The 16,883-nt window shown below is 24.7% G+C and overlaps 1 protein-coding gene across 1 annotated transcript in view; it reads right to left on the reverse strand.

Moving 5' to 3' along the window:
- The window catches only part of LOC129968934 (aspartate--tRNA ligase, mitochondrial-like), a 29,544-nt gene that overhangs the window by 1,673 nt on the left and 10,988 nt on the right, over window positions 1–16,883 (reverse strand). Inside the window, exons 5-16 of the mRNA XM_056083293.1 lie at window positions 15,721–15,844; window positions 15,267–15,313; window positions 14,321–14,392; window positions 12,992–13,096; window positions 12,491–12,670; window positions 11,239–11,346; window positions 10,528–10,581; window positions 9,354–9,506; window positions 8,040–8,172; window positions 6,956–7,035; window positions 1,284–1,394; window positions 1,022–1,097 (exon numbers count right to left, since the gene is read on the reverse strand). Of these exons, the coding sequence (XP_055939268.1) occupies window positions 1,022–1,097; window positions 1,284–1,394; window positions 6,956–7,035; window positions 8,040–8,172; window positions 9,354–9,506; window positions 10,528–10,581; window positions 11,239–11,346; window positions 12,491–12,670; window positions 12,992–13,096; window positions 14,321–14,392; window positions 15,267–15,313; window positions 15,721–15,844 (1,243 nt within the window). The remainder of the gene's footprint in view (window positions 1–1,021; window positions 1,098–1,283; window positions 1,395–6,955; window positions 7,036–8,039; window positions 8,173–9,353; window positions 9,507–10,527; window positions 10,582–11,238; window positions 11,347–12,490; window positions 12,671–12,991; window positions 13,097–14,320; window positions 14,393–15,266; window positions 15,314–15,720; window positions 15,845–16,883) is intronic.

Consider the following 16,883-nt stretch of genomic DNA (forward strand, 5'->3'; position numbering starts at 1 on the left):
CCCTTTAACTGAAATCAGATTATCTATCAGTTGTTTGAAAACTATATTTTCTATAAGTTATAATATTGCACTATGAAAATTATTAATATTTAATTAAGCATTTTGAGTGACAACTTGGAAGCAAACAAATAAAAAGTATCTATAATATTTTTATTTACTAGGTATGGCAAAAATAAAAAGTAAAATTATCTCTTCTATATATAACAGCATAGCTTTTAAATAGTTAAAAAAAAAAGACTATAGCAAAATTGCTGTAAGTAAAATGTCAAGAAAATATTTTCAATAATTTGGATTTCTACAGCATGCTAGCTACTGTATGAATTTAAAATTTTCATTTATGATTGTAAGTAATCAAAGTTTATTATCGAAATGTTTCATTATGGAAAGGAAATCAACTGTTTGTGATATCAAATATGCAAATCTTCTGAAGCTATATCTAACTTCAGACTTTCAAATTTACTTAATCCTTAGGTAAGATTTGTAAATAAAAATGAAATAAGCATCATAAAATATTTATCTCTTTCAAAACCTCAAATTCATAAATTTATTGCTTGCATAGGTTATAACTGAGAATAGCTTATCATCACATTTTAAATGAATGCTAAATTTAAACATCACTAACTTCTTTCAATAATATGCATTAAAAATAGTAATATATACATTTTATAATTTTCATACAATAGACTTTCTCTAATGCAACACATATGGGACTGGATACCTGCTGGATTATAAGAAGTGTCTAGTTTATAAGGAATCATATAGACATCACTGAATTATATCACATTTTTCTGAGTGCAGGAAATGAGCCAAAAATATGTTAAGGAGAAAAAAACTATGAAAAGTGTCGAGTAGGAACATCTTAAATTGACAAAATTATACACTGAAAGATCGAAGGTTTCAAGTTTTATCAGGAAAAATTAGCTCATCAATAAATAAGATGTTCTAACAAATACTAGTGAAAATGTTCAGGGTCAGATTAAAAAGAGTATTATATTTAAAAATAAATATAAATCTTATTTACCTAGAGCTATGCCGCCATGTGGTGGACACCCACTACTTAAGGCATCTAACAAATGTTGCAGTTCACTTGAATCTTCCTACAAAAAAAGTGTTATCTAATTTTTAAATATACTTTGCTTGGGTATTCTGCAGTTTATCTGAATTTCATTTACTAGCAATAAAACATACATTCATTTCAAGAATTTAAATCATAGCTGATCAAACTGCTGAAAATAATTTAATAAATAATAATAAACTTCATTTATACAAAATTCAAGCATTACCTTCAGTACTTCTTCTAAGACATATTTTTGAAGATTTGCATCATGTATGCGAATAGAGCCTCCACCTATTTCCTGGCCATTCAAAACTAAATCGTAATGTTGACTTCTAGCCTATTCAGAGATGACAATACAAGCATACTTCACTGTTTGATAGGTTATAAGATGTTTCAAAAAACAAGTTTTCAGTAAAAATTAATGATAAACTTTTCAATACCCGATATAATGAATTTCTAAAAAGGCTCATATTTAAATCTATTGTCCTAAAATTACATTTTGATATGTTTTCTAATCAAATTAAATGCAATCTTGAGTTATCTTCAACTTTTAGCTATATATGTATATATATAATTAAAGTATACACACTTAAGCATATGCAAAACAATTTTTCATACACACATGTAAAAGTTGAGTTATAGGTTAAAGTAAACAATCCTTCAAACATATCTGTTAACTAATCAATGATTTTAGGAACTTGATTAAGTAGTTTAGAATGTAAATTAAAAATTATACTTTCAATTTTTGTTGATTAATTATCAATTTTTTTGCCAAAATTTACAGTCCAATTTGCAAAAGTCTATTTAATTATTTTTAAATATTAATCTAAAAACTGTTTGATTTTATCTAGAAAATGGATCTCATCTCTTTCAAGTGCTGTTTAAGCATGGATGGCTGCAGACTTTGCAGTTTAATATGCAACATGTTCAAAATCTGTAAAAATCTTAGAAAATTATTTTAACATAAAATTTTATTTTTTAACAGAATCTTAAAGGAGGGTATTCTTCTTATTATATCATAAGTTTCCTTTGGTGAATGCTGATTCACCGAGGATATTGGCTATATTGAATTCCAGTGAAATCATTTGGATATATTTTCAAGTTCATGACTCTACCCAACTGTTAGGTATTAAAGCTATGCCATTCTAATTGTCTTACATATGTTCTCTACATTGTGTATATGAACTTCTCTAATGAAAATTAATCGAAAGCTATCATAGCATTATTAAAAAAAGAATCTTCAGTTTTCAATGATGGAAGAAACCATGCAATTAAATATTAGAATAAAAAAGAAAATATTTTGTATTTCAGGGAAATAATCTAATGCATTTTTAGAAATCAGACAAAAAGTACTTTCCAAAAATTATTAAAATTTAGAAAAAAAAATTGCACATTTATTAATTTGATTTCATGAAAAAGACCTTCAAAAAACAAACAGTATAACATTTATTTTTGTGCAAACAGGTTTTGGGAAGTTATCACTTTATAATGACAATATGCAGCTTAATTTTTTATTAACTAAAATTATAGTTCAAATTTAAAAAAATCACCCCAAATTTCCATTTTCCAATATACATCTGTGCTAAATTTGGTAACTGTAGGTCATATGGTCAGGTATGCATAGTGCAAATACACAATTAAATGTAGTTATAGACTTCTCCAAGCTTGAAAAAAGCCCCATGGATAGAAATGAAAGCTAATATTCAAAGCAAACATATCTAAGTCAACAAACTTCATCAAATACTCTGCAATTGAATGTCAAAAACTATGTCAGCTTGACATGCTTACTTTCGCTCTACTATTTAAATTATTACTTGATAAATCTACAGAATATGAGTCAAACATATTAACAACGTTGACCAACTAGATTCTGTCTATTTACAAAGAAATAAGTCAACAGAATTTTAAAAAGTTTTAAGAACACAGTGCAAGAATTTTAATACTTCTGGCTTTCTACTTTCAAGCAGTATACATCAGAAACAATTATAGCTAGTACTCTGCATATTAAGCTTTTGAGAAAATGCACATCAGAAAAAAAACTACCGGACCTTTCCACTTATGAATCTAATTTGGCTATTCAATGACAACTAATACATTTTCATTTGGTTCCAAAGGAACCAACTATTGCAGAACATTTGTGAGAAACATAATAAACATCTATTCTTTTACTGTAAACAAAAATATTTGCTAAGTTACTATTTTCAAATATTCAAAAACTGAAGAGATGCAGGACGGCATGAAAAATAATCAAGAAAAAACGATGACTTTATGATTTAATCTGATACAGACATTAATGAAAATTATATAGAAAGTAAATTAGTAATTTGTACAAATATAATTTATTGTAACAATAAAATTTATTTCATATTAGAAGGTCTTATTTCTATCATCTATAAATTTTTCTTGGATATTTCAATTTTTCATTGGATAGTAATTAATAATTTATAAAATTATTGTTTATTAATAATAATTCATTAACAGCAGTTAAAAATAAATTTAATTTCAATACAAATTTATTAACACGACCAAAATCACTTACTACTTATTCTTTGACTTGGTCATCAATTATTTAAACAAATGCACTAAAAACAATCTAAAAAGTCTACACAAATTCCTTGAATATATAAATAAAATATATAAAAATAACCTTTGATAAAATCATAGATGAAATTGAAAATAATGAAATGGAATTCAGCAAGAGTCCATTTTTCAATGTCAAAATAGTTTAGCAATTTTAAGCAGTAATAAAAGCACTGCTCTGCAAAAATAATAAGAAAGTATTTTTTATCAAATTTTTAATGAATGATATCAAACTGCACAGGTTAACCAAATTGTTGTGCTAATCATTTGATGAAAGAAAGGGGCAAGATTCATTGTGAATTCTTTGATTAAATCGCATGTAATTTGATGTTGCTAGAATTCCAATGTATGGAAACCTATAAAAATAATTGTTTTTCTACATTTAGCCTACTAATCAAATGATCTGGTTATTGAAGGCTGGATGTAAATAAATCCGAAAAATCACATTACTTATTGCGACTAGTATCAGTCAGCAAAAAAAATTCTAAAATTCTGAATAACTGTTACAGTAGATTGATACTTTTGAATCCGAAAATCCAAAAAAATAACAGAGGGGTGGGGGAGAAAAGAAAGAACTTGTCATGGCAATAATAAGCAAAAATATCTATGTTATGATTTAAAATGGTGTAGATAACTTGTAATGATGTAAACAAATTATTATCAATCATTTTACTCATTCATAAATTTATTTCTTTACTTTTAAACTCTGTGAGGCAGCTATAAGATGTGACAAAAAGACGTGAAAAATAAATTTATCACTTTTGTTGGATTTCCATTGCTCTCTTAAGCTTTCTCTAATTTATGATATTTTATCATTCTATTAGAAAGTTGCATCTTTTATTCATTTATCTAATACTTCCCCACAATTTTGACTGACAAAATTTAGCTACATTTGAATATACACTAGTGGTCAAAAGTAATGCAAATTTGTGAAATTTCACATTTTTTCCAGAATAAGCTCCCCCAAATTAATATTTTTTTCATTTAAAGTAATATTTTTTATCTCAATATGTTAAATTAGTCAAAAGGCAGAACAGAATTAAGTTATTGAACAAAAAAATTATTTAATTTCAAAAAGAATAGAATACAATCAAAATGTACAGGTTATCAGTATTGGAATTCATTTTAGTTCCCTGGAATAAAATGAAGTAAAAAAAAAAAAATTTCAAGTTCTTTTGATCAGAAAAGATAATAAATAAGTTCAAGTTAACTGAAAAGCATTTAATTTTTGGTTGAGCAGTCTCTGGTTTCGATCACAACACCCACTCTGTTAGGCATGGAATCCACAAGGTTTTGCAACACTTTTTTCAGTATTACATGGTACCAAACTTTAATTATTGCTTCCTGAAGTTCGTGTTTGTTCTGGGATGATTCTCAGTTATTTCCTTTCCCATTATATTCCTAGTGCAATAATGAAATTTGGTGAAATCTTATATAAATTAGATGCCCAATTTTGAAAAAGCAAAGAAAAGAGAGAGAGAGAGAATGTTGACTGAGAATTTTCAAGATACAGATTCATCTGCAGCAAAACAAATAGAAAAAGTGACAAAGAGTATTCTTGACTGCTTTCAAATTAAAATCAATAAGAGTTCCTTTTTTTTTTTTTGTTAAATGAAACAGATTGGAAATTTAGATGATTCGTACAGTTAAGATTTAAAGGACTTAGAACTTCATGAAGAAATTATTATGATGTTGGATGTCAGAAAAAATACAAACACTGAAGAGCTTCTTCAGTTCATTGTCAACTATAGAGATAAAAATATATTTCCAAATCACCAAACTGCTCTGCAGATACTTTTGATGATGGCAAGATTAACTGCAAAAAAATCTTTTAGCAAAGTAAAATATATTTTCTCAGCTCAAAGATTTAACGGGATTAAAATGACTGTGACTTAGTTCTTTTGATTATAGAGAAAAAAAATGACTTCACTGAAATTATAAAATTTGTCACAATAATAAAAATGGAGGTGAATTTATTAAAATTTCCAACCTCTAAGGCAGCAAAACTTTTTGGAAGTAATGTCTTTTTTTTATATATATATAAATAATTTTTAATAAAATTATAATGGAGTGCAATTTGACATGCCATAGACAAATTGATAATGAGTTAATTTTAACTCATTATTGAATTAACACTTTCTTTTTGTGTAATAGCATATCTTCTAATTTCATCATGATTTTTAACCCTATCATAGGGTTAATTATATAATATATTATATAATTATATTATATTATTATATATTCTATTACTATATTATCATTGTTATATAATAATATAATATATATTATATAATATAATATATAATTATATATTATATAATATTATTAAACTTTACTTATCGTAAATTTTAACAGGTAAATTTAATGATATGCATTAAATAATTCTGCATATTTCATTACAATATATATTGATTTAGTTATCAAAGCTTTTGAATGACTTTTTTATGAGTTAACAAATGATTTATTTCAATATTCAGAGTTTCTGTACAATTTCTAAGAGCAAAGAAGTAAGGTTTTCATTATTATCTATATGAATATATTTCAATGCATTAAAAGATTTGCACATATTTTATTATTTTTTTCAAGTTTGATATAAATAGTATGTGCTTTTCATTTCTTTTATGTGTTAAACATTCTACACAAACCACTTATTTAAGTTATCAAAATTAGAATGGATAAAATTTTCTGTGTAAATTAAGTAAAATTAAAAATAAATAAATAAAAATAAAAAAAACTTTCAAACTAATTTTATAAAATTCATTTTTTCAGTATTTATGCGTGTGTGTGTGATATATTCTTATGATACATTTCATATTTAAGACAGTATGTATCTATTGATCATCGTGGAATTATTTGTAATGTGCAAATTGTATCAATTCAAAAATGCTTCATATATTATTATTTTAGAATAACTGCACTTTCATTCTCTACATTCCTAAGTAAAAAAGATCAGGGGAAAAAAAAATGAAAAAATCATGAGGCATAAGAGAGGGGTGCAGTTTTGATATTTGCCTTGGGTGATATGCCTTTTGTGTAGATACGCCACTGTTAGTTTCTTACCACATTTTTATATGTCCACTTTTTTGCCTTTTAGACAATTGAATTCTATATTAAGGAAGCTTGAACTCAATTAGTTTTAATTTACTTTAAGAAAATTAGAAAGTTTTCAAAGTTACTCTATAGAATGAAAATTTAAATAAATTGACTGGCGGTTAAATTAAGTAGCAAAATATTACAATAATACATTGCTATCAAGAATAAAGAATGCAAAACATGTCAAATAAACGTGAAAATAAATCAATACTGAAGCTCACTTACCTTAAGGGGAGTGGTATATACTAATTCAATATCATCAGGATGAGGTGCAGTAAATGGATGGTGAGCTGATTCTAATGTACCTGATTAAAAATATAAATACATTTAGTCACAAAAATATATATATAAAATAATAATACTAATGATATCTTTTGACCAAAAAAAAAATCTAGTTCACAACATAACTGCATTCAAAATAATTATTTCCATAACAGCAGAATTAAAACTTTATTCCAAAATGTAAATAATTTTATAAATGAGGTCAACTCATTTACAAAATTGTACATGTATTTTTCATTAAAAAAATGTGCCTGCAAGCTTAACATAGGAAAAATTGGGATATTTTAAAAAAATTTTTTGCAAAAACTAAAAATTAATCATTTGTTAGACACCCTTTGACCTCAATTACATCTTTCATTAGCTGCTCAATTGAACATAATTGTTGGATTGACTCTCATCCAAAAAATCACAGTATTCTAAAACCATTAAATTTTTTCTGCATGCTTTTTCAATTTTTTTTTTTTTTTTTTTTTTTTTTGCCACTAACATTTTTATGAATAGTTTTCTTTGCACATTTGGGCCAAAATGTTCTGCTCTCCATAATTCAATGAAACCTTGCTTAACGAGCATAGTGGAGCATTCTTGAATCTTACTAATAGAAATCTATGTAAAATAGAGAAATATGTTCCACTTCAATATATATATGTAATGAAATTTTAAAATTAATTTAATCCTAATTAATTTCCAAAGTTTTATTTTAATTCAGCCCATATTAACTTCATTATAAAATATTCTCTCCTTGCCTGATTGAATTCCTTTTTATTTAATTAATGCAAAAGAAGATCTGGAAAATTGCTGACAACTACAAGTTCCCACACTCCAAGTGAAAGGATAAAAATGTATTGATCTAACACATTCTTTTAAAAGATCCTTATAATTCCCTTACCCCAATCGACATATTTATCAAACAGCTTAGCTACCCATCCAATTTATGGCAAAATTCATTATATTATTTAGTGAAAATGTAATTTTCTTATGCAATTATATTTATAAAAATAATTATCCTTTAACAACATATAAAACTTACCATTATCATCTTGTAGGAAAAGGGGAAAGTCTGTAACCCATACAAAGGATAAAACATCAGATTGCATAATATCTGCACCTTTCAATAACAGATATTCAGCACTTTTGACTCTTGCTTTTCCTAAAAAGGTCAGCTAAAAAAGAAAAAGAAAATGAAAAATGCAAAATAATGGGAAATGTTTTATATGCAAAAAATATGGTTATCAAATTTAAAATTCAATATATTTTTCATAGTTTAATCTCTGTGCTTACTAAAATAATTATGACTCATCTGAGCAATGAGGTTATATGGCAAATTTGAATGACTAGTACTCTGCAAATAATAATGTAAGCATAATGAAACATACATAAAAGTGAAAGTGTCACATACTCAAAATCCTCAAATAGAGGTTACATTCTGTCAATGGCAATGGAACTATTAACCAATTATTGTTCCTTTCAGTATACTGAGACGACCATTTTTCAATGATTCTATGTCATTAAGGAGAGAAACACGGAATTTCTGGAATTCATCATTCTTTGATCTTGATTTTTGCCCTATTAGATATTTTTTCGTTCAATTCTTTTTATCATTTGTATATTAATATTTTGTCATTTGTGACTGTATTATTTTAATTCAGCTTGTGAATAATCCCAGTTTATTTTATTGTTAAATGCAAACGTCCCCTCCTTTTAGCTTTCCTCTCACTCCAATTTCGACAAATTAAACTCATCCTAAAATATGCTCCAAGACTGACAAAAAATATTTTCAATAATTAAAATTAATGTCATTTTTTAATTCTTACTGTGGAGAGCAATTATATGCAATTAAGTTTAAAAAGAATTATCAACAGAAATATATTTAATTTTCATTGCAATTTATTTCAGTCAGAGCAAACAAATATATCTTGTATTTCAAAATTAACATTAGGGTTTAAAATGCTTATTATACTTCATAAATGATTTCTTTTTAATTTCCTAAAGTTGTTCTCTTAGATCTTAAAGATGCTTTTTTATTTTATGTATTAATTAGAAATGGCATTATCAGACTTTATAAGCACCAAACTTAATAAACTTTACTTAGCTTTAATATCCTAACAAACAAATCGAAACAACTAGTACTTTTAAAAGGAGTAAAAGTACCTTATTGCTAAAATAGATTTTTTTTTCTTAGAATTACAACATACAGTTGCAAATAAAAATGAAAATTTTAAAAGTAATGGTAAAAATAGAAGGATAATATATTCTGTAGTGCATACTATTCTTAGCAATTCCTTTCTCTCCATATAAAGAAATATTTTTCTTACTTTTGAAATATCATTAATTAAATGCTTACAATATGCTTTCTTTTTCCAGCTGCTAGAAGTATCAAATCACCAGGTACACAAGACAGTTTGCTACTGATTCTTTGTTGAACTTCAATACTTAAGTGTTTTGAGATAGCTGAAGACCAAGAAAGATCTTCTTTCACAGATATATCTGAAAATGGCTAAAATTTTATTATTTCACTGATTGGAATGAATAGAAGATTATATAGTAAATCAACCAATAAAAATATAGATAAAAATTTCATCTTTCACTAACTGGCATGAAATATATTTATCCTTTAAAAATAAATAGAATATTTAAATAAGACTGAAAATAACACAGAAAAAAAGACATTTTTATTTTTATTTAAAACCAACCACTTTTGGCAACTAGCTCATTTACTCATCATAATAATTGTATAATTGAATTAAGTCAAGAAAATTTAGTTATTTGTTAAATAAATAGTTTTAACTGCTGAAGAAGAATAAGGAATGAATTAAAGACAAAAAAAAAAAAATGCATAAAACTGAACTAAATTTTGATACACAAGTAATAAGAAAATGCACAGAATGTTAAGCAACTAATGTAATTACATCTTTGTCCAGTACAATGACTTTCTACTATATAGGAAAAATAGCTAATATTTCTTAATTTGGTCACATATAATTTTAATTTAAACTGCAACTATCATACATTAAAATCTATAAATAAAAATCTCAGAAAAAAATTATCTGGCTATAAGTGGAAAATATGGTCAACATCATAGTTAAAAAGTAAATCAATTAAAATAACATAGCAAATCTATCTAAAGAGTAAATTTATTTCACATAATGAAAAAAGAGTAAAATAGATAGAAGAATTTGGAGAAGCAATGAAAATGCACTGTAATTTAAAGAGATTAATCAAAATAAATTTCTATATTTTTTAACAGAAAAGAAATATGCTCTAAAAGAGTTGATGAAACAAGTAAATTGGGTAAACTTTTATTACAATAATATATTTTTGAAAGTTATTGTCAAAAAAAAAGGGGGGGGGCAATACCAAATTAAACAACTATGTATGAGTTTCTTTCCTACACATACTTTCATTATTAATAAATAGACAAGAGAAAGAAGATCAAATGAAATATAAGAACAATAATAAGTACAACAGATTCATAAAATTTTTTACATGCATTAATTCAATAAATTGAATATTCTTACCAATGAATCAGCAAGCATGTGGATTTCCTTCTTTTCACGACTTTTAATAAATTTCTGTAAAAAGTAATGAATTCCATTATATTATCCAAATTGCAAGGAAAGAAGGTTCATTATATTCAGAAATATTACTAAAATTTTAATTCATTAATTAATTTCATCGGAATTAACTTTCACAAAGAAATTCTATAAGAAAATGAATAAAAATATAACTATCCAAATAATTATGTGGCTATACTTAAACAAAACTTTCAAATTTGCTTGTAAATTAACAAAATTTATATTGATAATTACAATAAGAAAATTTTAAAACACATTCATTCCTAAATTCACAAAACATGAATCCAAAAAATTTCTGATATGAATGAATATATAAAAATTAAAATTTTGAAAGAAACTGTATTATGTATTTGTACTTCTAGTAGTTAAAAAAAAAAACTGTTATATAAAATAATTTACAAAAATACAAATATTTTCATGCAAAATTTTAATAAATTAATAATATGTTGAAGAATTGCAACTAGCTACTAAATGACTGTCACTAAAGTAAAAGGAACGTAGTGCTATATTATTATTCAGATTTATAGTATTTAGATAACAGAATTTATTTATTTTTAATTTTCTAAATCACTACTTTACAAAAAATAAAAATATATTTGGTCGACTAAGATGATACTGTTAAAAAATATAAAATAAATCAAAATATCTACATACAGTTCCATTGGGTACCACTAAACAAGAAGCCATGAACTCTGGATCATGTTTAGATTCTGAAGCTATTTTCAATTCAGAATTCTTCAATTCATCTGTTACATCTTTCAACTGAAAAAAAAAAAAAAATAAATAAATGCATCTTATTTGAATAAATATTCATATCATAATGATAGTCCCATTTACTCAAATTATTTGGATGTATTCTCATATATTAATACAAAATGGCAATTTAGTACTTTGTAGCATAATGAAAAAAAAATGACTTAATTTTAACTATGGTACATCCAAAGTTGGAAATCACTCTAATTTATCTAATTCATTTCATTTTTCAATTTTTGTATTTACATACTTGCAAATAGACTATCAATCCCTCAATGAAAAATGTGACAAATTTCATCCATTTAGCTCATTGTATTTTTGTGTTCCATTACAATCAGATGGACTCTCGGATCAAATTCTTGCCAATGGTTTTCATTCAAAATTTGATAGAAATCTATAATTTTGGTGTAAATACCTCATACATATATATTTTTTAATTTTGCATCAGAAGTAATTCTAAAAGCAGTTGATTTAAAAAACTGCAGGAGATATAAATTGTGGAAATTCATCCAAGTCTTGAGCTTAAATCTTTATACAGTTGCTATATTTTATTTTTGTGTTCAATATGCACAAAAAAAGTTTTTAAAAATTAGTTAAATAGAATATTAAGAATATATTCATGATATTTTTTCGTCTGTTTCTTTACAACCGATTTTCCAGTTTGAGAAGACATTTTTTTTTTTGGTAGCACTTATTTTGCAATTGATCAGATTACATTTTTAAACTTTATACATCCAAATAATACTATTGTCAACAATACTATTGCGATGGACATAACAATCAACTATGTTGTGGCAAAGCATATATTATCATGTGCACTTATAAATTCGTTCAAGAACTTACCAATGAATGTTTTATTCAGACTTCAGAACAATGATCATGTATAAAATTACTTGCTACAGAATACTGAACTTTTGAAAAGGGTGATTGATAACTTTTGAAATGATAACTTATGCTAATAATAATAATAAAAAGAAGATATATTCAACCTGTCAATTTTAAAGTCTTTAAAAGACCAAGAAAAATTATTTTTCAGAGAGAAACAATGACTGCACACATAAAAAAAGGGAGGGGGTGTAACGGAATCCTTTATAAGAAAATGGAACAATTACATATAAACATTTATGTTGCTCTTTTTAACTAGCAATATTACCTTCATATCATAGCGAAGATCTGGTTTATCAGTTCCATAATAATGCATAGCTTCTTCATACTTTATGCTCTTAAAAGGTATTTGAACCTCACCTTTTTCAACTGGCCAACTGTATTTTATAAGCTGTTCTATTAAATTTTGAATATCTTTTGCAGATGTATAAGATAACTCTATGTCTACCTGAAAAAATTATTAATGAAATAAAATCCATAAGCATAGTTATCTACATAAGTTTTTAAATGCAGTTCAATAAATAAAATTTGTAAGTTATGCAGTAGTAATTCAATATGAGTAAGGTCATTAAATATTCACGTGTTAAATAATAAAAATTGTTCAGCATTTAATATGAATCAAAAGAAATAAGAATAAAAAGTAAGATACATGAAAATTCTGAAGAAATTCCAGAAATTTAGAAATTATAAGAAAATTATATATTAATGTTTCATGAATTCATTAATGGATATATCAATACAATATGTAAAGTAGTGGACTAAAACTTACTTGAGTAAACTCAGGTTGCCTATCAGCTTTTGTGCCTTCATTTCTGTAACAGCGGGCAATTTGGAAATACCTATCAAACAATCCAATCATCAGCAACTGTTTAAACTAAAAATTAAAGAAAAATTTTATTTGAAGAAAATAAATGTAACTCTCTTAATATAACAGCAATACATTTAAAAAATAATTATGCATGGAAATTGATAGCATGAAAAAAGTATATATTTTTAGTCAATAAATCAAAACCTATATTTATAAAATAGAATGTTTGCTTGTTTGATACCCTTTGATCCACACCCCTTGATGGAATCAAACAAATTTTTGCACATATGTTCATTAGTACCTATAAAGATTAACTACATTATTGATTATTTTTAAGACCTTTAAAAAAGAATTAAATGGGTTAGAAGAATTTAAAATTTTTCTTCTATAACTTTAGAAAATATTATTGCATAAAAAATATTTGTACACTGTCTCATAATTTTTAAATTAGCCTTTCAGTGGAATAAATGTCATTTTTTATCACAATTTTAACTAATTTCAAAATTTTTATGCATTGACACTATTTAAGGTAAGATTGAAAGTTCTAAAACATCTTACAGAATCGAATATAAGAATGCAGAGAGTGAAAAAAGTAAAATTATATACATTTTATTCTTTTATTTTATATATAAACATTATCAGAGCCTCATATATTATAAAATAAACTAAGTTCTAAAAAATAACACTCAGCCATTTCTGAAAGCCAGTTGTTGAAAAAAAAAAAACCCTTATTAATTTTAAAATAATTTATAGCATAGACAGCACGTAACTGTATAGCCAAAAAGGCAAAATTAAATTTTGGATTTCTACATTAAACTGAGATTTTTTTTTAAAAAGATGCCACTTTAAAAGCTACCACTGTTTGCAGAAGCACAATTTCCTTCAAAGACAATCTTTAAAAACTGTTAATAATAATATTCAATTAAAATAAATCTATATGCACCAATTTTATTCTAAAAGGGGTATTCTCAATTAGTTTAAAGACCTATCAAAAGCAAGAGTTCTTTGCATCATAAAATTCAATGAAATATTGCAACTATAAGCTGCAACAGTCTGAAATTACCATAAAAGAAATGTTGTAAATTATTCTTGGTTTTTTGGAACATTTATTTATTTATTTGGCTTTTTAGAATAAATGTCTTTTATACTTTGATCAAGAATTCAAAAAGGTAAAAAGCATCATTAAATGAAAATCTTCCCATTTACATTTTATATAAATGAACTCACTATTATGTAATCGATTTCCTGGATATAAACTGAAGTCTTACATTATAGTCTAAAAAGAATTACCTGTTGTGGACTCTGGACTAAAGAATAGAATTTCCCTGGAAATTTAGTAGGCACAATGAATTCTTTTGCTCCCTAAATTAAAAATATTATGAATAATAAATAAATTAAATTAACAAGGTTTGTTGTAATCATGTTAATAAAATAAAATAGCACAGAAAAATAAATCTTATTTTACTTTTCAAATACAAAAAAAAAAAAAAAAAAAAAAAAAAACATCTTTAATAGATGATGATTTAATAATTTAAGGTGTATAAAAAAAAACCAAAATTTTATAAATTGCAAAATGTTAAAAACAAAGTAATTAAAAATCAATTAACTAAAAAATGAATACAAGTCAATTTTCTATAAGATAAATTAGTTAGTTTGGTATTTTTTGCCGCAAGGGCCATTTTTGGCCATGCTGCGCCATTCTATAAGATGAAACATACATGCATAATTTGCTCAATACACAATAACGGCATTATGGAGTTAAATTCTTTTAGAAAAAAATGTCATAATGATTTAAAGATTTCAAACTACAAATAAACAATATGATTTCTAATGCAACAATTATTTGATTATTATTACTATATCCATTAAAATTATTTATTATTATATACTTTTTGTTACAACCGTTAAATATTGAATCTGCATTCTGATTTTCAGATGCAATTCTTCTTGATGCTCTAAACTTTCTTTTGAAACCATGTCAGCTTTGTATATTAGTTAACTTCTAAGACTTAAAATTGTTCAATTTACAGTATTATGATATTTATACAAATCATATAGCTATGCTTTATATATACAGACTAGAAAATAATGCAAATGCTTATTGGTAAAATTTGTAACTGTTTTCATTAATTAATTGAAACATAAATTGATGCTAGAAAGTATTATAAGTTTTTTCTTACAAACTTTTAAAACTTTCCAGAGTACTGATTTAAACAAAGGAATTAAGAGTTCTTACCCCTGGTGTTCTCTTGAAGAGAGTAGGTGTTTCAATATCAACAAAACCTATAAAAATAAACTTAATAATTACAATTTTTTAAAACAGCTTTTATCAAAGCAAAAAGACAGATTTTTTTTAAAAAAATTTAAATTATTTTCTATTGTTTAGTCTTTAATTTATAATTCATCATTAAATGAAATCTTGTAATAAAACAAGTGCCAGGTGGTGCCATTTGCATAAAATTGGAATTTAATTAAATTAATCATTTAATTGATATTAAGTTCCAAAAAGGTTAAAATAACACATTGTTATTGAAAGAATGAAAGATTTTAAAACTCTCACATCAGAGAATGAATGAAAAATCAATTATAAAATATTACTTTTACCAAGATAAAATAAGTTTTTTAAAAAGTTGATAAAAATGGAATAATATTCACACAAAGGATTTTAAGCAAAACTATTCATTATTTACCATGTTGATTGTGAAGAAACTCTCTCATTTTCATTAGTACACTGGAACGTATTCTTAAATTTTCTTGAAGTTTAGAAGAACGTAAACTTAAATATCTGTATTTGTAGTTAGTTGTTTCATTGATCTATTAAAAACAGCATTTCATTTTAAGAATATAAAAAATAAATACCATACATTCTATTAAAAGAAAGAAATGAGAAAAAAATTTGGTTTAATTAAATAAAAGTATACATTTCAGAAATGAAATTATTTTTCAATTTTTTTTTTCAACTTTAATTCACAAATATTGTAAAGCTTAATAAATGTTTCATTATAAACAAATAATTATTTCTTATTAATTAAACACAAACAAAGAAAAGATAGTTTCATTTTAAGCATTAACATTTCAATGGAAAGAAAATTTAAGATTACTGAAGAAAATCATATTTTAAATCATTTTAATTATTTGTTTCCAAATTGCTAATATTTAATAAAATCTTCTACCACTGTCTAAAAATATTAAGAATAATCGATAGAAAAAAAATAGCATTTAGCAGTCATTTTATAAATTATAGTCAATTTTTATAATTTAATTTTTTTAGAATGTTAAAAATCTGAATTTATATTCAATCAGACATTCTGAAATATTCTAAAATATATATATTCTGAAATTTTAAATTAAAGCTGGATATGATAAAAAGATTTTGTTTATTATAAAATTTTGTACAAAGATTTTTACTATATTAAAAATATTTTATAACATGCACAGACATTTGTATACATAATAAAAACATGTATCAATTCACATGTATATTGCAAAAGCTAATTTTAAATATATTTTTACTTCCTCATATGTTATGCTTACACTATACAGCTATTCACAGATGATTTAATATGTTCAATCTTTGTCATGTTATGGGTGCTTCAAATTTTGTTCACAAATATTGGAAGATATTAATGAATGTTTTATGAGAATTAAATAAATAATTAATTTTTAAAAATTAAAGTTACAAAAATGTTTCCATTTATGATAACGTTAGGCAATTCAATCACAATTTGCTAATAAATCCAGTACCAAATATTACATACAAAAATTAGTATTCACACTTTTCTATTTTTTGATTAAAATTGCATTCATATAGATTGATATGTTATTTAAATGCAAAGGTCTTCTTTATAGCATT

This window comes from Argiope bruennichi, chromosome 5, assembly GCF_947563725.1.
Source record: "Argiope bruennichi chromosome 5, qqArgBrue1.1, whole genome shotgun sequence".
Lineage (NCBI taxonomy): Eukaryota > Metazoa > Arthropoda > Arachnida > Araneae > Araneidae > Argiope > Argiope bruennichi.